The following is a 22,737-nucleotide window of genomic DNA, read 5'->3' as shown; positions in this document are numbered from 1 at the left end:
TGCTCATTTACAAGTGTCCCCTTTCTTCTCCACTTCCACTCAACGCTTAGCTTTTTTCCTTGGGGTGTATTCAGTTTGAGTTAACATGGGAACATGTCATTCGATTTGTTAAAAAAAAAAAACTCTGTCAATGTTGGTTTTAAACCTCTAAGAAAGTGTTATCCAGGAGAGATCTGGATTTAAAAAAACACTGTCCCTTGTTTTTGAAAGCCCCTTGCACCAGTCCTCCCCTCTCCCCCTCACTCTTTTCTTTTTATCTACATTTTTCTTTCTTTCTCTCTCTGTTGCTCCCTCTCTCACTTTCTCTCGCTCTCTCTGTTATGAATGTCCAAGAGAGCCCGGGCACAGTCAACAAAACCCTGCTTGTTCAAAAGGCACAGTACAGCATTTCACACATCACTGGATTTTATGCTCCAAAAACGCTGTCAAAATTGGGGCTTTGTTAGTCCCTGGCGTTTCCCATTTCAACGTTTAATGGCTGCGCCCGTCTTCCTTCCATGAGCCCCTGTTGTCCCGTGCACAGACCCAGGGAGAGAAGTTGGGGAGATTTTCTGCGTCAAGTTTATGCATCAAAAGATTTTCATCGGTCTTTCCACAAAGGCTGCCATTCTCCCCATCTCTTTGTATATCATGATCTCTTTTTAGTCTGAGTTTGTTCTGCTTGACCTGCATGTCGGGGAGTAGATTTCTTAGTTTAGCTGCGCGGGCCAGGGTGGGACGGGCCAGGGTGGGACGGGCCAAGGTGGGACTAGCAAGGGTGGGTACTAGCCTGTTCAAGTGGGGTGTAAAATGCATTTGACCACTGGCTGAAATGGTCTTATGAGGCTACTGAATATGAGCAGAGTTTCTGGGTGGTTCTTTCATGTACTGGCACACTTTTACAAACTATAAGAAATAATGTGAAATCCATAGTGTGGTTATTCCCAGGCCATGAATTATAATGCATTGTGTATGAGCTACATTAAGATTTCAAGTTAGTTAAAATTTTGTTCAGAAATGTTCTCTCTCTCCTCTCTCTCCTCTCTCTCTACACCCCCACTCCCCCTCCTAGGATGGGCGTCTGCGTACCGGCGACCACATCCTGCGTATCGGGGAGACCCCCACGTGGGGCCTGGCCAGTGACCAGGTGGTCAAGGTGCTGCAGGGCTGCGGGAGCCGTGTGCGCATGCTCATCGCCCGTGACCCCTCGGGACAGTCCTCCACCTCCTTGCCGCCCCCTCCCCCGCCCGCCGCCAGTCCCGTCTCAGCCCTGCCCCCACTGCCTGGAGTCGGACCCCAGCGCAGGCTCAGCAGGACTGTAAGTGAGACTGGGAATGGGGGACACGTGCATGCAAACGTTCTCACCGTGCACAGACCTCCTGTTGCCCCTGCCCGTCTCCGCGCACACCCACACACACAATAAAAAGTATGTTTTTGGGGCACCACTCCAGAGTGGCGCAACGGTCTAAGGCACTGCATCTCATTGCTAGAGGCGTCACTACACACCCTGGTTCTCTTCCGGCCGTGATTGGGAGTCCCATAGGGCGGCGCACAATTGCCCCAGCGTCGTCCAGGTTAGGGTTTGGCCGGGGTAGGCCGTCATTGTAAATATGAATTTGTTCTTAACTGACTTGCGTAGTTAAATAAAAATGGCAACAAATCCACGTACCGTATAGCTGCTCTATGTCTCTGTCTGTTTCCCTATTTGTTCCAGCCCAACCTGGAGGGTTATGAGATCCATGAGGTGCCTCTGATGAAGGAGGAGGGCCAGAGCCTGGGCATCTCCATCATCGGTTACAATGCCTTTACCAGTGAAGGTAGGCTAATGTCCTATATCATGTGAACTTCTAGCCCCTAATCCTAGTCCCCTAACCCCTATTGCACTCAGATCTGTTATTTAATGTCCCTCAATGCTTTGACACTGTGGTTGCGATGGATTGTTTTTTGTTGTCTTGTTGCTTTATTCCCCTCTCCATTTATCGCTCTTTCTCTCAACCCTTTTCTCTCTCTGATCTCTCTGCTTTTTCTTGCTCTCTGTGTGTGTCAGACGCGTTGGGAGTGTTTGTGAAGAATGTAGTTCCTGGGAGTGCAGCTGAGCAGAGCGGGAACATACGCATCCACGACAGGATCATAGCGGTGAGACCCTTAATCAGCTTTTAATGAGTGCCACCTTAATTAACCCCTAGGTGTGCATGTGCACAGTGAGGGATAGTGGCCTTTCCACCCCTTCTTGAAATGTCCCAACACAGCACTTAATATCTGATTTAGATGATTAAATCTGAGTCAGGTTTGTTTGGGCATGGCTAACCAACAAAACCCATACTTCACAGTATAACACAACCATATCAGGCCTTTGTCAGGTTTCTATAGAAAAAAAGAGTGTTCTCAATGACTTTAGTCATGTTGGCCTGTTCAATTGTGTCAGATGAACGGGCTGAGGTAAGTACTTTTGGACTCTTCCATTGTGTCTGATGGATAGGGTGAACTAAGTAATTTTGGACTGTTCCTTTGTCAGATGGACGGGGTGAGCCTGCAGGGCTTCACGAACCAGGAAGTTCTGGGGGTGATGAAGCAGACGGGCCAGACGGTCCACCTCACCCTGGCCAGGAAGATGGCCTCGCCCAGACCCTCACTGGAGAGGTCCCTGGACAAAGGTAAGGACTATTCATCAGTCACCTGTGCGTGTGCGCATGAATGTGTGTATTACAAACGTGTCACTACCCCTTCTACAGCACTGCACTGTAAATCCACTAACTTCATAGAAACTATGGGCATTTCCCTTAGCGAAGTCGACAGAAATGCCAACTTCACCTTCCTAACTCCACTGTCCTGGGGATTGTCCCAAATGGCACCCTATTTCCTACAGTGCCTTCAGAAAGAATTCCTGCCCTTTGACTTATTCCACATTTTGTTGTCTTACAACCTGAATTCAAAATGGATTAAATAAATAAAAAATCTCACCCATCTACACACAATACCCCATAATGCCAAAGTGAAAACAAGTTTTTAGACATTTTGCAAATGTATTGAAAACTAATGACAGAAATATATCTAATTTACATAAGTAGTCACACCCCTGAGTCAATACATGTTATAATCCCCTTTGGCATATATTACAGCTGTGAGTCATTCAGTCGAAGAGTTTTGCACACCTGGATTGTACAGTATTTGCACATTACCCTTTTAAAAATTCTTCAAGCTCTGTCATGTTGGTTGTTGATCATTTCTTGACAGCCATTCAAGTCTTGCATTGATTTTCAAGCCGATTTAAGTCTACTGTAACTGGCCGCTCCGGGAACGTTCAATGTCGTCTGTGTAAGCAACTACAGTGTATATTTGGCCTTGTGTTTTAGCTTGTTGTCCTTCTGAAAGGTGAATTCCTCTCCCAGTGTCTGTTGGAAAGCAGACTGAAACGGGTTTTCTTCTAGGATTCTGCCTGTGCTTAGCGCTCTTCCGTTTCTTTTTATCCTAAAAAAAGCTCCATAGTCCTTGCCGATGACAAGCATACCAATAACATTGGTATGCTTGAGTGGTACTCAGTGATGTGTTGCTAGATTTGTCCCAAATATAACACTTAGTATTGTATTTTCTCCCCAATTTTGTGTTTTCCAATTGGTAGTTAGTCTTGTCTCATCGCTGCAACTCCCGTACGGACTCGGGAGAGGCGAAGGTCGAGAGCCGTGCCTCCCCCGAAACCCAACCAAGCTGCACTGCTTCTTGACACAATGCCCACTTAACCCGTAAGCGTGTCGGAGGAAACGCTGTACACCTGGCGACTGTGTCAGCGTGCACTGCGCTTGGCCCGCCACAGGAGTTGCTAGTGCGCGATGGGACAAGGACATCCCTGTCGGCCAAACCCTCCCCTAACCCGGATGACACTGGGCCAATTGTGCACCGCCCCATGGGTCTCCAGATCGCGGCCGACTGCGACAGAGCCTGGACTCTAACCCAGGATCTCTAGTGGCACAGCTAGTTGAGAATAAATTCCTTTAGGTTTTGTGAATCTGGGCCCTGCTCTTTGTGGTTGAATCTGTGTTTGAGATGAACTGCTCGACTGAGTGACCTTACAATTACCTGTATGTGTTGGGTACAGAGATGAGGTAGTCATAAAAAAACATTGTGTTAAACACTTATTGCATCCAGAGTGAGTCCATGAAACTTATTATGTGAGTTGTTCAGCACTTATTTAGGCTTGCCATAACAAAATGGTTGAATACTTAATGACTCAAGTCATTTCATTTCAGCTTTGCATTTGTAATATATATATATTTTTTATGTCTAAAAACATAATACACCTTTGACATTATGGAGTATTGTGTGTAAGCTAGTGAGAGAGAATATCAATTTAAATAATTTTAAATTCGGGCTGTAACCCAACACAATGTGGAAGAAGTCGAGGGGTGTGAATACTTTGCGTAGGCATTTAATAGGGAATAGGGTGCCGTTTGGGACATGACCCTGTACAGTAAGTTCATACTCCTTCCGGCCATTTCCAATTACCATCCAGCATCACAGGGGAAGATTGCGATAAGGAATGTGTTTACGTGCTGTAATTTCCAAAAAGTATCTCGTCGGCAAAGCGTCCCAAGATCTATGACCTAATTTCCTTGCGACTTCTACGAGTCCATGTCTGGTACTATAGGTCAGCCGAGCGGTGCGAGAGGTGATTTAGAAGAGCAAGTTAAGCCACAGTAGGATTCTTATCGCTCCTGGACTGTTGTTTCATTACACCAGTGGGGGAAAGGCATACAGTGCTAACTGAACACAGCTAGCGTTGTAAATGTAGCTCTCCATTCTATGTACACTAGTGTTGGGCGGCATCCAGATTTTCATACGCTATTGATGCCTTTCAAAATCTTACTGACTGTATTTCAAAATACCCCGCTGGACGGTATACTGCCCATGCCCCACACACACAGACCTTCTGTCATGTAGTCCACTTGACTTGTGTAGTACTTGGAGGGTGTAGCATACAGTGCCTTCACTGTAAATCAACAGTGAAGGCACTAAAATTGATTTAAATTGCGATTTTTATTTATTTATTTATTTATTATTATTTATTTTTTTGCCCACACCCAGAAGTCCTGTAATGTCAAAGTAGAATTTTGTTTTTAGAATTATTTTCAAATTAGTAAAAGCTGAAATGTATTTTAGTCAATAAGTAGTCAACGCCTTTGTTATGGCAAGCCTAAATAAGTTCAGGAGTCAAAGTTGCATGGTCTCGCTCTGTGTGCAATAAGTGTTTATCATGGTTTTTGAAGGACTACCTCATCTCTTCACCCCACACCTACAATTATCTGTAAGGTCCCTCAGTCAAGCAGTGAAATTCAAACACCGATTTAACCACAGAGACCAGGGAGGTTTTCCAATGCCTCACAAAGAAGGGCACCTATTGGTAGATGGGCCAAGTTATTCATTACACTTTGGATATCAATACACCCAGAAACTACAGAGATATAGGCCTCCTCCCTAACTCCGTTGCCGGAGAGGAAGAGACCCACTCAGGGATTTCACCATGAGACCAAATGGTGACTTTAAAACCGTATGACAACATTGTAGTTACTCCACAATAATAACTTAATTGACAGATGGAAAAGAAGGGATTTAATAATATTCCATAGCAGCGCTAAAGTCACTGCAAAAAATGTGGCAAAGCAATTCACTTTTTGTCCTGAATACAAAGTGTTGTGTTCTATTGGATTTGCCCCCAAACATATTACTGAATTACCACTCCATGTTTTCAAGCATAGTGTTGGCTGTGTCATGTTATGAGTATGCTTTTAAACGGTAAGGACTGTTTTTCAGGATAAATAATGTGTGGAATGGAGCTACGCATAGGCAAAAAATCCTAGAGGAAAACCTGGTTGAGTTTACGTTCTACCGGACACTGGGAGATTAATTCACCTTTTAGCAGGACAATAACCTTAAACACAAGGCCAAATCTACACTGGAATTGCTTAACCGAGGAGACGGTGGATGTTCCCGAGTGGCCGAGTTGCAGTTTTGACTTGGATCTACTTGAAAAATCTATGGCAAGACATAAATTGTTTTCTAGCCATAATTTACAACCAAATTGACAGAGCTTGAAGAATTTTAAAAAGAATAATGGGCAAATGTACAATACAGGTGTGGAAAGCTCTTACAGACTTACCGAGAAAGACTCGCAGCTGTAATCGCTGCCAAAGGTGCTTCTACAAAGTATAGACTCAGGGTGTGAATACTTAAGTAAATAAGGGATTTCTGTATTTCCTTTTCAATAATTGTACAATCATTTCTAAAAACATGTTTTAATTTTTTCATGGGATGTTGTTTGTAGATGGGGGACGGACGATTTGATCAATTTTAAATTCAGGCTGTAACACAAAGTCAAGGGGCATGAATACTTTCTGAAGGAAATGTATACTGGACCGGGAACAGAAAAGATTGGCGAGGACACTCCGCTAAAAATATTCCCCCAGGTCGCATATCTAGGATGAAGTAACTAAAGCACTGTGAGCAGTGAACTTATACCACTTCCTCTCTGGCCATCCAAGCTGAAACTGGATTTTTTTTCTCCAAAAGCCCACAACCAGATTTCTTCTGAAACCGTGTATTGTTGGCAGTGGGTGTAATGTCGTTGAATGTGATCGCACTCACGTGCACGCGCACACACAATGTGATTGAGTGTTCATTTGTGCAAGGCCTGGCTCAAATTGACCACAAATATCCCCAACACATGTCTTTCCAACCAGCCTTGTGTTCTGATCAGTATGGCTGTTTTGTCTGGCTGCTAGTGTTTCATTTGATATGTCAGAACTGCCACAGATGACTAAATAAACAGATACGTGTGTGTGTGTTGTAGTCCAGAGAGAGCCGTCCCGTGTGTCTCTGAAGAGGTCTGCAGAGATCAAAGCTCGGTCATCAGACATGCAGAGGGCCTCCAGCGTGGCCTCCAGCGTGGCCCCCCTACTGGAGCCCACTGAGACACTTCTGATGAGCACCAGCAGAACACAGCTGGCCAGTGGTGAGCTCATCCAGCCGTCAGTCTGTCCATTCATTCATCTAGCCATCCGTCTCTCTCTCTCTCTCATTCTGTCACCTCATCCTCCCAGTGCCTGGGTCGGGTCAGATCAAAGAAGAAGAAGAACAACAACACACACATACCACATTACTCTGTAGATGCAGTCCCAGTCAGTCATCTGTTGTCTAGAGGGAGGCAGCTGTCACTTACACACACTGCGTCAACACAGCACTGCTAGCAGACTGTTGGATAGTTGGCCACTAGGGGTCAACATCCCGGTCAACTGTTACAATGTCAGCTAACCAGGTAATGTGTACCTGTTGCACGTTAGTGACAGAACAACAAGTCACGGCGAACAAATATTGCTTGTCCAGATGAGGGGATCACTTTCCTTCTCTTTTATAATCCTCCCCCCATCGGTGGTCTGGCTCCCCCCCACCCTCTTTTTAAACAGTCAGTCACTACATAAGCACTGGAACCTGATCCTGTATTACATCCCTCCCCCTCCCCTCTCTCTGGGTCCGGGTCATCGGCTGGCCACGCAGTCATTCAAACCCAACCATTCCATCCCCGTACCCCCCTCTTTCATAAGCCTCCACAGCAGGCTTGTTGGGCACTGTTACAGACATGCTACACATCCACCCTGCAAGATATCCATATCAAGAAAGGCGAGAAGGGGAAGAGAGGGGGTACCGGAATAGCAGGAGGCTTGAGCTGGGTACAGGAGGAAGAGAGGGGGTAACGGAATAGCAGGAGGCTAGAGCTGGGTTTAGGGGGAAGAGTAGGGGTAACGGAATAGCAGGAGGCTAGAGCTGGGTACAGGGGGAAGTGTGTGTGTGTGGTACAGGGGTGCTCACGTTACACTTGGCCCTAATGAATCCTGACAAGACCTTATACCTGCCAAATCTCCAAAATAAAGTATTCTGTTGCCCAGGGGAACCAATACAAGCCCCATGGACAACAATGACGGCCTGTCAAGGGCTTATTTCCGTGTGTGTGTGTGTGCATTTTGCATACACGCGTTTGTCTTTTGCAAAATCAAAACAGCTTTTGTTTGGACTCTACAGTCATTTTGTTGTTGTATAATTATTAGGGATCTAATCAGTGACATACTCATTAGGCATGACTGTTTGACCGTGGTTGACACGTGATTTGGGCAAAGAGAGAAGGTTTAAGATAATTGTCTCTATTTAAAGATGATTGCTTTGGTAGTATCACCTGAAGGAGAAATACCATAGACATGGGATATGTCCCAAATGGGCGGCATGTAGCCTAGTGGTTAGAGCGTTGGGCCAGTAACCGAAAGGATGCTAGATCGAATCCCCGAGCTGACAAGGTACAGATCTGTCGTTCTGCCCCTGAACAAGGCAGTTAACCCACTGTTCCTAGGCCGTCATTGTAAATAAGAATTTATTCTTAACTGAGATGCCTAGTTAAATAAAGAAAATGGGGAGAAAAAAAATGGGATCCTATTCCCTAAACCTATGGAACCTGGTCAGAAGTAGTGTACTATAAAGGGAATATGGTGCCATTTGGGCTCCAGCCATACTTTATAAGAGTCATTGAAAGTTGAAGATGTTAGAAACGGATTCTTGTCCAGTCCACTGCAGGGCAAAATGTTGTCCGATTTGTAGGTGTTGTGATCTGGGCTTTTGTTGTTTTGCTGTAGTTCAGTGTAGCGTCACGAGACCTGTTAATGGATGCCTGAACCGTCAACGTTCACAGTACATTACACTACACGCTTGCAAAGGCAATATTTTATGGTAGCGCCACTGTGCCAGTAACTCGACAGTAACCCAACACTTGAACCAGCCTGATTGTGCTTGTCCAACCTAGCGCCAACACTCATTTGTTCTCGGTCTCTCCCTTTTCTCATTTTTTTTCTCCCCCCCCCCCCTTTGCTAAACGACTGAAACGCAATGTAAGTTTTTAGGTTCTGTGTGTGTGTGTGTGTGTGTGTGTGTGTGTGTGTGCTCTCCACTGCCTGGCCAACAGATGTTCCTTCCCTTTCTCGACATCCCAAAACGGTGTATTATTGTATTTATTTAGTGAAAAGTTGGAGCGTAATTTACGCTGCGTCGGCGAGGGGTTAGCGACGCTAATTTAATCAGGCACAGTACTGGAGCTCATGTCACAGGTCTTTGGGTTTTTATGCACCGGGCAGAGCGAGAGGGGCACGCGACCCGCTGCTCAAAGGGTTCCGTGTGTGTGTGTGTGTGTGGGGGGGGGGGGTGTGATTGTGTGTGGGGAGTGATTGTGCTCGGTTCAGAGGCGCTAGTATGCTCTCTGAATGTTGAGTTTCTCTTTACATCTATACACTGGTCATGAACACACAACATAATATCTCCCTCCTCGACATCCTGCTGCTGAATTTGTTTATTTATTACCCCCCCCTCCCCCCACAGGTTCGTTATAAAGAGGCTGTTTCTCAGAAAGTATTCCCTACAAAGTGCACTACTTTTGGTGCACTATATAGTAGCATTTTGGGGCAGAAGCCTTACGGTACAGTTCTGGGGTACAGGTAATTTGCTTGGACTCGGAGCTACTTGTGATCCAGGAAGAGATCTTTGTCCCAAGTTTGATTTCTCACCGTGTCGAGTTTAACAGTCATGTTGACTTGGAGACCATTTTTATTTTTTTTGTATTCCTCTGTGTTTAACATTTCAGTCGTTGGTGCTATCTAAGTGGCGGGAATGAGTGTCTCACTCGCGCTAGGACAGGCCATTTCTACTGAGGAGCGCACCACACACACACACACACGTGCGCGCACGCATTGCACTGCACCGCATGTGCACAGAATTGTTTTCAACCTTGAATCAATCTCGTTTGATTAATTTCAGATGGTGAAATCTCACTCAAAAAAGACTCATCACGTGGCCTCCCGGATGGCGCAGTGGTTAAGGGCGCTGTACTGCAGCGCCAGCTGTGCCATCAGAGTCCTGGGTTCGCGCCCAGGCTCTGTCGTAACCGGCCGCGACCGGGAGGTCCGTGGGGCGACGCACAATTGGCCTAGCGTCGCCCGGGTTAGGAAGGGCTTTGTCTCATCGCGCACCAGCGACTCCTGTGGCGGGCTGGGCGCTAGGTGCCAAGGTGGCCACGTGCACGGTGTTTCCTCCGGCGCATTGGTGCGGCTGGCTTCCGCATTGGTGCTTCCGCATTGGTGCTTCCGCATTGGTGCGGCTGGCTTCCGGGTTGGATGTGCGCTGTGTTAAAGAAGCAGCGGCTTGGTTGGTTGTGTATCGGAGGACGCATGACTTTCAACCTTCGTCTCTCCCGAGCCCGTACGGGAGTTGTAGCGATGAGACAAGATAGTAGCTACTACACAATTGGATACTACGAAATTGGGGAGAAAAAGGGGTAAAAAAAAAAGACTCATCACAAATATTTGACATCGTATTTCCAGGCACTACAGTGTAATTTCGACTAAACCGTAGTTAGCCTCGTCATAGTCATGTAATTTTAATGGATAGGAATAGGAATAGGATAAAGTGGAACACATAGTAGAGTATCTCTGATAGTGGGCAACACGTAAAACCACGTCTTCAACCGGTCACTCTCAATTCACTCAAATGCACGAATCGCCTAGTTATTTTGCAGCCTGGGTGCCTGGGTGCCTGCTCTTTTGCCAACTCCTTTTGGAATTGTTGTGTTTGGCTTGACAATGGCGTAGGCAAAAGCACAAACATATCTGGGACCAGGCTAGCTCTTTTTACACAGACACACACAAACCTCAACCTAATGGCCCGTCCCTGCACCCCAATGTCCCAATACATGCATCTCTTGAAGGTACTTATGCCACAGTTATTAACGTTCCTCCTAGCGTCAACACTGTTGCTGTGTCTTTCAGCTATGGAGGGAGTCTTTCTGTCTGAGCTGGAGCTCAGGGCCAAATGGGAGCAGGCCCTGGGGCCAGAGTACGACGTTCTGGTAAGCAGTTCATTAGACGGAATAAGCACTGTTGGTGGCTTTTATTTGCTGACACATGAGACTGGATTAAGCCATAGTGTCTACATTGTCATGGAAGGAATTATATAGTGCCATTGTTTGTCCTTCCCAGGTGGTTGAACTGGACCCTGTCATCGAAGATGACGCTGAGCTACAGAAGTACTCAAAGGTTACGACCGGTTATACGCTCAAAATGAAGCCAAATGCCACACAGTTCCCCTTATTAAAAACCTCCACAGTTCTCCAAGACCTAATAAAGTATTCTATTCTTTTCTAGCTTCTTCCCATCCACACCATGCGTCTGGGGGTCGAGTTGGACTCGTTCGACGGCCACCACTACGTCTCTTCTGTGGCCCCTGAAGGCCCTGTGGCCAAACACGGGCTCCTGAGACCAGAGGACGAACTACTGGAGGTACTGTACTGGCAGGCATTACTGTCTCCCATCCACACACACGTCTGATAACACACACACACTAGCACTTAGGGCAACATTTTCCTTGTCCAAATAAATTGAGGGAGGAGGGAAGGGAAAGGTAGAGTGGGAGGGGAGAGAGCGAGTGAGAGGCAGGCAGGAGAGGGAGGGAGGGAGGAGAGAGAGGGGGACTTTGTACTACACCCTACCTATCCCCTCTTCCTGCACCCCTCCCTGGCACGGCTTGGTGCTGCTTCACCACTGTGCCCTCAGCCTGTTGCTGTTGGCAGTACTGACATAAGCAGAGGCAACCACCATGGCACAGGAGGGGGAAATCCTGGCATCAGAGGGGAGGAGAGCCAAATCCATGGATTAAAATGCCTGGTTTTGACACAACCAGAACCCTCTGTACTAGTATAGCGCGATCTACACCTGTGTTTTTCAAACGTGTCCGTGAATTGAATGCAAGTCTCCCAGTAACACCGGAGGGTTAGTCCTGGTCTCACCACATCGCTGGGCAAATGGCACGTACAGTAGCAGCCATCGCCGGGCTCACCAGCCACTCTCGTGCAACCCATTCCATTAAACATCAATCAAGTAGCCCAGTGGCTCCCTGAGTCCCCCTCCATGAGAAATTTGCCATACCTCTGGTGCGGCCCCTCTGATCAGCACACACACACAGGCGAGAGCACAAACACGCAAAGGCGTGTGTACGAACGCACAGAGGTGCACAGACGAACACACACCTACAATACACTCCCACACCTCCTTTGGGCTCCTACACCTCTGTTGGTTCACTTCACTACTAGAGAACCTTTGTTGGGGGGGTGTTTTGAAGTCACAAATGGACTCCATTTATTCCAGCCATAAACTGTTCATTAGCTTCATGTCTCATCTTCTCTTTTGAAAGCAAAGCATAAGACCATTGTCTTTGGTTCACCAGCATATACACAGTGGGCTGTGTATTTACTCAGTGTGTGTGTGTGCACGCTCTGCAGGTGAATGTAGGTGAATGTAGTGCTTCTCTGTGTGTCTGCCTATTGCATCTTAAGTGAATATCATGTACAATGCATGTTTACTTAGGAAAGGTTGTGTGTGTGTGTGTCCAGGTGAACGGGGTGCAGCTGTACGGTAAGTCGAGGCGCGAGGCGGTGGCGTTCCTGCGTGAGGTTCCCCCTCCCTTCACCCTGGTGTGCTGCAGACACCTGACAGAGGACGACTCAGACTATCAACCAGACCGCCAAGACGAGTGGCGCTCGCCCAGCCCTGCCGCCAGCTTGTCTGAGGTCAGCACGCACACATACACAGGAACACTCACACACACTCCCAACTCAACACACACACAAATGATAGTCTTTGTCCTCCTGTGTTCTTCTAATCCAGCTTGAAACCAAGCTGTCCTCTGTGTTGATAAGTCAGGCCTACCTCCGGGACAATGACAGTGAACAACCTCCGGTAGGCTACTTCGTAACTTCTCCTCAAAATGCTGACTCATGCTGTATCGTACGACTCATAGACAATGACAGAGACCAGGATAGGTTGGAGTCACTGTTGTAGCACTACAATACCCACGATGCTCTGCACACCATATCAGTATGTTCCTGAAGCTGACATTATGGTGTCAAAATGTGTGTATCCTCTTGTCCACCCACCAGGACCACGTGACCCTGCAGGAGGTGTCGGATGAGGAGCCGGAGGAGCCAGCGCCCACGTACCCCAGCCACCAGGAGGAGATGCAGCAGGGGAGGGGAGGGGGGGAGGAGGAGGATGAAGAGGGAGAGCTGGCTCTGTGGTCCCCGGACATTCAGTTGTTGGAGCTGGAGAAGGGAGAGAGAGGCCTGGGCTTCAGCATCCTAGACTACCAGGTAGGGAGTTGCCGCTGTACCTCCTCCGCCCCTCGCACTCCTCTTCTCTCTACATCTCTCCAACTGTACCTCCTCTTCTCTCTTTCTTTCCTGGTTCTTTCTCCCCTTTCCCTCTCCTCCCTCCCCTAACTCCTCTCTTCTCCTGTCAGCTCTCCCTCTCTTCCTTTAATTTGGGAAGGAATGTGAACTGTAGAAGGGAGAACATGAGAGCCTGATCTCCAGAAAAAATGATAGATGAATTAATGACGAGGCTTAGGGTGATGAAGGGCGGATGAGCACCAGTGAGGGTGCGAACTCCAAGGGACTGTTTGAGGTCCCATCTGTGACCGGAGTGGGCTTTGGAAGGAGTGGGCTAAAGCAAAGTAAAGCCTAGGTTGTATTCATTAGAGCACACAGTAGCACAGCGTTGTGCAACAGAAACCGAAAACAAGAGTTTTATTATTGGACCACGCCTTTGTATTCTCTCACCGTTTGTTTTTCTTCTTCCCTTCGGTGCCTAATGAATACGACCCAGACCAAAGCCCAGTGGTGGATAAAGTACTCAATTGTCATACTTGAGTAAAAGTTAGATACCTTAATAGAAAATGACTAGTAAAAGTGAGTCACCCTGTAAAATACTACTTGAGTAAAAGTCTCTAAAAGTCTCTTTTCACCTGTCTTCTGATCACAGAAGGGAAGTGAAACGTGCATGGCAGTGTCACAAGCCATCGGGTTGAGGACAACAAAATGAAACGGTCTGTAGTTGGGCTTGGCAAGGTGCCGCGGTGTTACCTGGAGCCGGGCCAAACCCAGACATCACACCCGTCAGAGCCAGGCACCCAGCTCCGTTGTGTTTCACTGTGACTGGAGAGAATATGAACTGTAATTAATAAGGCCCTAACCACAGGCAGTATGCACAGTAGAACTGTAACTGCACTAGGATCACTACATTAGATCTTTGGGTGCTGTTCATTCAAAACCTGATAACCAAGTGTCCTTGATAAGTCATCTTTTCATTATAACAAAACGTACTTAAAACATACTGTTAATATAAATATAATAAAAATGTGCCTCTGGTGTGAAACAAAGAACTGGCCAATAAGCTCTCTCAAATGCAAGGGAAGAAACCCCAGACTCTGTATATCGACGCATAGTCACTTTAACTCTACCTACATGTACATATTTACCTCAGTTACCTCGACTAACCGGTTCCCCTGCACATCGACTCTGTACCGTTAGCCCCTGTATATAGACTCGCTACTGTTATTTCACTGCTGCTTCCCCCCCCTCTATTTTTTACTAAACACTTCCTGTTTTGATTTCAACTCAGGATTTTGCCTGCCAATATGAGTTCTGTTATACTCAGACATCATTCAAACAGTTTTAGAAACGTCAGTGTTTTCTATCCAATACTAATAATAATAATATGCAAATATTAGCAACTATGACTGAGGAGCAGGCCGTTTTGATATGGGCACCTTTCATCCAAGCTACTCAATACTGCCCCTGCAGCCATAAAACGTTAAGAGTATCTCTACCACTCCTGCTATCGCTAGAGAGTTGAAAACAGCAGGTCTGGGACAGGTAGCACGTCCGGTGAACAGGTCAGGATTCCGTAGCCGCAGGCAGAACAGTTGAAACTGGAGCAGCCTGAGACAAGGCCGAGTATAGCCCACAAAGATCTCCACCACGGCACAACCCAAGGGAGGGCGCCAACCCAGACAGGAAGATCACGTCAGTGACTCAACCCACTCAAGTGACACACCCCTCCTAGGGACGGCATGGAAGAGCACCAGTAAGCCAGTGACTCAGCCCCTGTAATAGGTTTAGAGGCAGAGAATCCCAGTGGAAATAGGGGAACCGGCCAGGCAGACACAGCAAGGGCGGTTCGTTGCTCCAGAGCCTTTCCGTTCACCTTCACACTCCTGGGCAAGACTACACTCTATCATATGACCCACTGAAGAGATGAGTCTTCTGTAAAGACCTAAAGGTTGAGACCAAGTCTGCATCTCTCACATGGGTAGGCAGACCATTCCATAAAAATTGATCTTTATAGGAGAAGGCCCTGCCTCCAGCTGTTTGCTTAGAAATTCAAGGGACTGTAAGGAGGCCTGCGTCTTGTGACCGTAGCGTACGTGTAGGTATGTACGGCAGGACCAAATCAGAAAGATGGGTAGGCGCAAGCCCATGTAATGCTTTTTAGGTTAGCAGTAAAACCTTGAAATCAGCCCTTGCCTCAACAGGAAGCCAGTGTAGGGAGGCTATAGCACTGGAGTAATATGATCAAATAATTTTTGGAGCATGTCTGCGATACGGGAGTTGGCCACATCCCGTTGTGAGAAATGGAATGACTATTTGAAATATAACTTATGGTTACTTCCGTAACCCCGGTTCTTTAATAATAGAGTGAGATGTCTCATCGCTGCATTTCCCAGCTCGCAAGAGCGCAAGGAAGAGACGTGCTTGAAAATGACCAGTGGGCGGGCGAGTGGTGCCTTATAACGAGGGAGGGGCTCCCCTAGTTTGCCACTCGACCTGTCTGTCTTCACCAGACATTGTGTGATTGGGCCTTCCCAGTTGTGATCTGTCTATCAGCGAATCCCAATGTGAGACATCCAACACTATTATCAGAGAACCGGGGTTACGGAAGTAACCCTAAGCTATAAGCCCCCTTGTGTTTCAGCGTAACCGTATCCTAGGGCCTTAAATCCTTAAATATAGGCATAGCTTCACCTCTAGGACCTCATTCACTTCCTATCCTTCTCTCCCTCTCCTCCATCCCTACATCGGCCAGCTGAGCCCTCACTCTCGATACCACTCTGCCTGCCTGCCTGTCTGTCTGAAAGTGTCGATGTTTGTTTGTGTATATGTGCGCTAGTGCTGAGCTATTTAACCAACGTTTTTGTTATTTTTATGTTTTTTTTAGACTGTCTGACATCTGTTCAATTACTTGAATTCCATTTTGTTCTTTTTTTTCTGGGAGCTTAATGCGCAAATCGCAAAGTTTCTCTAGAGGTAAATCAGATCCAGCGTGAACTGTGTAATGTAGTAGGGAGTTGTAGTTTCCAACAGATCAATATTTGACATAGTTTAGCGCATACAATGGGGTAATGAACTACAATGACCATAATCCATTGCACATCTACTTGTCCGGTCTGTGTTCTCTTTAACGACTGCTACGGAAGGGAGAAGATTATGAGTTTGTAAGGGGATGTAGAGTGCCGCTATCGCTTCCTGAAAATACATGATCTAAGTGTTTTGATAGTTGGTATTCCAGCAGTCATAAATGTATGCCTTATTTACTTTGAAGACCTACAAAATAGGAATTTTGTCCGACAGCAGCTCTATAGAGATGAGATGATGACTTGGAATGAAATAATGAAGTCAACAAATAAGGCATACTGTGATGGTGATTAAGTGATAAGCAGTAATGGGCGGTCACTACCATCATGGGACTTGTATTAATTGTTTTGTTCTGCATTACAGCATTCAACTCACATAATGCATAGCGCATGTAAACCTATTTCTTTTTTAAATTATCGAACCCGAAATCGAACCAACCTCAAAAAGCACCAATCGCCCAGCGCTACCGTGCGGGAAAGTGGACCGCTAATGTATAGGTGAGGGGAATAGAAATCAAAGTGGTCATTTGGTTTAAGAACAGGCCCAAAGTGGTGGTTCACATGATTCTAAGATAAGCTGCCACATCACTGCATATACTTATTAAGAATGATTTGTTTTTAGTTCCCACCATAACGAATAGGAATGAGAGGGAGTTTTGGCCATAGAAAAAAACATAAGTGTTATCGTACCACTACCACTGCTACATAGTTGAATAAGTGTCTGTCTTGCCTTATCTCTCTCTGTCTCTCTTTCACTCTCTCTTCTAATCTGTCTCTTGCTACAAGCCGAGGCAGTCTGCCCTGGGCGAGAGAGTGAATTGATTTTTTTTTGGGGGGGGGGGGCACCTACGTGTCTCCGGTAGAGGCTTTGGGCTGATGAGACTGAATGGGATCCAGTGCACTATTCAGTCTGCATCGCTACTGCCTGTAGACGTACTCTGGGCGCTAGTCTGCTGTACTGCATGCCCTGGCTGGCTGTCTGCTAAACGAATGCTGGGGTCAACAGTCCACATGCACTATCCCAAGAAATATACAGCACGATACATTCAAAACACCCATAGGACAATCGTATAGTTACTAGAAGTGCATGTAAAAAAATAAATAAAATAAAAATACAGTTTTGTAGTACTACTGGTTTACATTTATAAACGGCCCGTGTTTGATCTATCAATGTTACTGATTGGCAGGAGAGTACACACACCTGGTTCTTCATGTAGAGCAGGGAAAAGGATGGAAACCAGCAGGACCGTGGTCCTTCTAGAATCGGAGCTGTGTACTCCCTTGTTTAGACAGTGTCTGTTCCTTCTCTCCTCTTTTAATTTTTCAAGAAATGTATCCAAGAGTTCAGACCTGAGGGTTATGCTTTTTATACAAAAAATGTAGGCTTGAAATTGGCATTGTCTAATTGAATCGACACTGTCAAATTGAATCGACAAACAAAACAAAAAAAGATCAAATGTTTAGCTTATTTAATTTACCCCCAAAAACAATAGTTATTCATTTTTGCGTATCAAAGTTAGATAGCTAACTAATTGATCATGCTCTGTAGTATACCCCTCTGGTTTCCCAGAACTGAAGCAGACCGCCTCAGCGGTCACTGTCGCTAGTTATGCTATACATCATTATTTACATGTATGAAACGGACGACATCATATCATATGGCGTTACAACACGGCCAGCGACAGCAGCCGCACGCTCTCGGGTCATTAACTAGGAACATCCCGCCGGGAAGAGCTGTACGACCCGAATCAGACTGTCACACTAGTATTCATGTAACTGCGACAGCAAGCGGGTTTTTATATGTGAGATGCGTGACGGCCATCATTATGAGTGATGGGCGAGGGGGGGCTAATGATTGGGTGGGGTTGGGCTGTCGGTATCTCCTGTGTGTCTCCCATCTCCGGCACCCCTTAATGGAGATGAATGGCGACTTTTTGTGGTTTTCAAACTGTCTTTTGGTGGGGTGGACCCTGGCTTAGTTTCACTTCAGTGGGATCAGGTTTAACCCAGCTGTTCGTACGCTCCAGCCATTTAAAAGCAATTCTTCTTTTATTCTCCCCGGAGAGAGTTTGAAGAAAGCTGGCGTAATCCATGAATTCGTAGGATTTCTTTCTCTGTAAAGGATCTTGATTGAGGACCCTATGTGTGTCTTGGGTGGGGGGTGAAAGTGAGTGTGTGTGTTCAGTGTCACTAGGTCCAACAGGGATCAAAGGGCAGCTTAGTGTTTTGATAACCTTTCACACACACACACACACACACACACACACACACACACACACACACACACACACACACACACTATTTGAGCAGAAACAACTGCTTGTCCTCATTGCCCTGTTCACCTCTAGTATACAATGGAGACATGGCAAAAGTTAACTTTTGTAAACCATTTCCAAAAAAAATAAGATGGACGTTTCCTCTCCTTGTAGGCTGTGACCACAGCCAAATGTCTCAGAATGGCACCCTGTTCCCTATATAGTGCACTACTTTTCGCCTGAGCCCTATGGCCCCTAGTCAAAAATAGTGAGCTACATAGGGAGTAAGGTGCCACAGACAAAATAAATGTACCTCGGACCTCATAAACCAATGGTTTGTTCAGTTTTACTTGTCTCTATATAAATCACAGTGTGTGAGACAGTGTATTAGGTTACGTTCCCGATGCGGGGACAAATATACATTACCTACATGGCCAAAATAATTCACTGTGAGAAATAAGAAGTGGAAAACTCAGTCTGAAATAGAATCCATTTATAATTTTCGCCGGGCACTAGAAAAATAGCCTCACCTGCACATCAATAGAGCGTTTAGTTTGGCCAGGCAACGATTTAGCCCAGAAGCATAAATCATTCTCTGGAATGTATTTATTTGTTATTACTTATTTATTCCGTTGTCTGTAGATACGGTAGGATCCGATCAAAGAAATGTTATTTAAGTGAGTGGCCCACTGGTAAATAGCTGAGCAAGTTGGATTGAATTGGATGACGGTGGACATTAAAGCACGTTGTTGACCGGAGAGCTACGTCACACACTGCAACGATGAACAGCAGTCTGCGCGGTGTTGGTCATGCTCAAGGTCCTAGGATCAGATCTCGGATCAGATAAGCAAGCCCCAAAAGCCTAACTTTAACCTTTTTAGTAGGAGGATTAGATCTGGACCTGTGGTTAGGGGCACCTGCTCTATTATTTAGTGCGACTGTCGGTATGACACAGGTTCCCAGCATACACACAGCGGGGATGTTAAAGGACGAGGTGCGCGTGTGCGCATGTGTGCGCAATTGCAGTGTGTGTAAGAGAGTTAATTTACAGCCTTTGTCAGACCTGCATTGACCATGCTGCATCTGGGCCAGTGTGTTGTACTGGAACACTCCGCACTAAGATTTACTACGTATGTAGACATCCCATAAATACTTGAATACATTAGGTCAACTACCACCGGTCACTATATGCATGTCAAAATGCGTTCATTGACACAAACCAACTCACTTTAAAAAAATATATTTGTATGTTTATCACCCCCCCCCCCCCCCCCCCCCGGTAAAATAAGGGATAAATAAATTAGGACTTTGGTGAAGCAAAAGGTTTCATCTCAAACAACATTCTCACTTGACTTTATTCCCCTCTTACTACCCCTGACTTTGCTAATAACTTTTTTTTTATTGAGGAAAAATGGACTTACTATCACTGTGATATGTGGTTGTCCCACCTAGTGATCTTAAGATGAATGCACTTGACTGTAAGTCGCTCTGAGTAAGAGCGTCTGCTAAAGGACTCAAATGTAAACAATCTTGCCAAGCACTGCAGTGAAAGGGTTAACTGGTATCCTAGCTAGCCGTTCCGCTAATCTTGTCTCAGTCACTGCTTGTGGCTTAGTCATCCACCGCATACCAACCTGAGATTCTCAGCCCGTTTCAAACTCTTCGTTCTCCTCCAGAGACCAACCACGGAGGGAACAAAAAACAAACCCAGAGAGACAGTCCGGCTGAGATGGATGAGCAAGAGCGAGATCCAGAGTCAAAGAGATGGATGGAGAGAGCGGGATAGAGAGAGGGGGTGGAGGAAGGCAGATGGATATAGAGAGTGAGGGGGTAGATGGATGGAGAGCGAGGGTGGGGAGATGGATGGCTGTATGGAGAGCGAGGGTGGGGAGATGGATGGATGGATGTATGGAGATCGAGAGGGGGGAGATGGAGGAAGGCAGATGGATGGATGGAGAGAGGGGGGGGTGGAGGAAGGCGGCTGGATGGAGAGAGATGGGTGGGGGGGGCAGATGGATGGAGAGAGGGGGGGTGGGGGGGCAGATGGATGGAGAGAGGGGGGGTGGGGGGGCAGATGGATGGAGAGAGGGGGGGTGGGGGGGCAGATGGATGGAGAGAGGGGGGGTGGAGGAAGGCAGATGGATGAGATGGAGGGAGGGGGATGGAGGAAGGCGGCTGGATGGAGAGAGGGGGGGTGGAGGACGGCAGATGGAGGGAGGGGGGATTTAGGAAGGCGACTGGATGGAGAGAGATGGGGGGGGGGGGAAGGCAGATGGATGGAGAGAGGGGGTGGAGGAAGGCAGATGGATGGTGAGAGTGGGGGATGGAGGAAGGCAGATGGATGAGATGGAGGAAGGCGGATGGAGGGAAGGGGGATGGAGGAAGGCAGATGGATGGAGAGAGGGGGGATGGAGGACGGCAGATGGCTGGAGAGAGGGGGGGTGGAGGAAGGCATATTCATAGAGGGGGGTGGAGGAAGGCAGATGGATGGAGAGAGGGGGTGGGTGGAGAGAGAGAGAGAGAGAGAGAGAGAGAGGGGGGGTGGAGGAAGGCAGATGGATGGCGAGAGCAAGAGTTCCAGGAATTGCGTTGAGGGTGATTTGCAGAGTAGCTGAAGCGTCACTCATGCAGACAGACCGTCAGAATAGTAGTGGAGCAGACAGATAACTGGACGTTGGTAGTTCCAGATGGACTGTCTGTTAGTCTGACGCCATACCGCCCCACCACTACCCCACCACAAGGCCTGGCACACAGCAACAGCCTTGGCCTATTGCCGGTACTCCTGGAGCCCTCTCTACAGCCACAAGCTAACATGGCTAACTAGCAGGTCTTGGCTGGGGGAAGATTAAGGAAGGGGTGAGTTATCCCCCATACAATGCAAACCACAGTTGGGGTTGTGTAAAGGGTTGCTCTCTGTTGGAAGAGCTCTGGTTGCTCTCCTTGTTACTGAGATTATAAGATTATTACACTTGCCCGATCACGCTCATTTCCTGCTGTCAGTGAAAGATCTCTAGTGTCTAAGATCCGTAGTAGTCAGACCACCCAATATAAAGCAGTGTTCTCCTGTGGGGCCCTATTTTGACAACACAAATAAGCGGTTTTCAAGTCCAATGGGTCTGTGATAGCCAACTATGAATAATAGCCGATTGTTTTGGAGTAAGCTCAAACTGTTGGCCCTAAAATGTTCTCTGTTCGATCAGGAACCGAAAGTATTTGCCTCGAGTAGTTTATGGCGTCATGAAGTGTTCTGGCATTGTTATGTACACAGTAAAAACTTTCTGTAATGTAGCACACATTGTCTGGTAACAACTTTTACTGCAGAGAAAAGGGACAGTCATAGTGCGCGACCCAACGCCATAAGCCCACTGCTGGAGTTGTCAAATATTACGTCACAAATGGCACCCTATTCCCTACATAGTGCTCTACTTTTGGCCAGAGCCACGTTCTTTTGGGTAAGAACTGACCTCAAGGTTGTTACATGGAGAGCAGCTGTTCCCTTTACCAGAATCACCCCCCGACACCCCTTCAACCCGGTGAGACCCAATTTTATTAGAGCCTTAAATCTCCTCCACACTTGAGCAGAAACATAAATAAGGAATGACTAACTTATTTCTTGGACGTTGGGCCCGTCTCTCTCGCTCCCCCTACTTTAAGAGCCACTCTGCTGACATCACCGGGCCTGTATGACAAGTGTGTGTGTGTGTGTGTGCGCGCGCGCGTCTGTGTTTTGTGAGCATGTTTGTGTGTGTAACGGGGGCGAAGCGAGGTGGAACACGCTTGGCTGAAACTCCAGAGCCGGACAATGCGGTCTGTGTCTCTGGAAAGGACCAGCTGGAGTAGAACTTCAACCCCCCCCCCCTCTCAACCCTGCTTCGTTTTATTCTTCCTCTACTTCTCTATTACACTGGATCCCAGTGCTTGTTCTCCTTTCCAGGCCTCAGTTCACCTCTTCCCCTGCATTTCTCTCTCTGTGTGTCTCTCTCTCTGTGTGTCTCTCTCTCTGTGTGTCTCTCTCTCTGTGTGTCTCTCTCTCTGTGTGTCTCTCTCTCTCTCTCTGTGTGTCTCTCTCTCTCTGTGTGTCTCTCTCTCTCTGTGTGTCTCTCTCTCTCTGTGTGTCTCTCTCTCTCTGTGTGTCTCTCTCTCTCTGTGTGTCTCTCTCTCTCTCTGTGTGTCTCTCTCT

At 47.0% G+C, this 22,737-nt stretch overlaps 1 protein-coding gene across 8 annotated transcripts in view; it reads left to right on the top strand.

The window, feature by feature from the left end:
• Window positions 1–22,737, top strand: part of LOC110522973 (PATJ crumbs cell polarity complex component) — a 219,522-nt gene that overhangs the window by 22,060 nt on the left and 174,725 nt on the right. For 7 of the 8 annotated variants that reach the window (XM_036977875.1, XM_036977874.1, XM_036977877.1 and 4 more), the window contains exons 8-18: window positions 1,052–1,297; window positions 1,694–1,796; window positions 2,027–2,115; window positions 2,495–2,633; window positions 6,821–6,982; window positions 10,827–10,906; window positions 11,037–11,093; window positions 11,202–11,336; window positions 12,446–12,622; window positions 12,720–12,791; window positions 12,992–13,201. In XM_036977875.1, the coding sequence (XP_036833770.1) occupies window positions 1,052–1,297; window positions 1,694–1,796; window positions 2,027–2,115; window positions 2,495–2,633; window positions 6,821–6,982; window positions 10,827–10,906; window positions 11,037–11,093; window positions 11,202–11,336; window positions 12,446–12,622; window positions 12,720–12,791; window positions 12,992–13,201 (1,470 nt within the window). The remainder of the gene's footprint in view (window positions 1–1,051; window positions 1,298–1,693; window positions 1,797–2,026; window positions 2,116–2,494; window positions 2,634–6,820; window positions 6,983–10,826; window positions 10,907–11,036; window positions 11,094–11,201; window positions 11,337–12,445; window positions 12,623–12,719; window positions 12,792–12,991; window positions 13,202–22,737) is intronic. The other variant, XM_036977876.1, reaches the window with a different exon arrangement.

The sequence above is a fragment of the Oncorhynchus mykiss genome, chromosome 5 (genome assembly GCF_013265735.2).
Source record: "Oncorhynchus mykiss isolate Arlee chromosome 5, USDA_OmykA_1.1, whole genome shotgun sequence".
Classification (NCBI taxonomy): Eukaryota; Metazoa; Chordata; class Actinopteri; order Salmoniformes; family Salmonidae; genus Oncorhynchus; species Oncorhynchus mykiss.
This window is presented reverse-complemented; position numbering and strand designations above follow the sequence as displayed.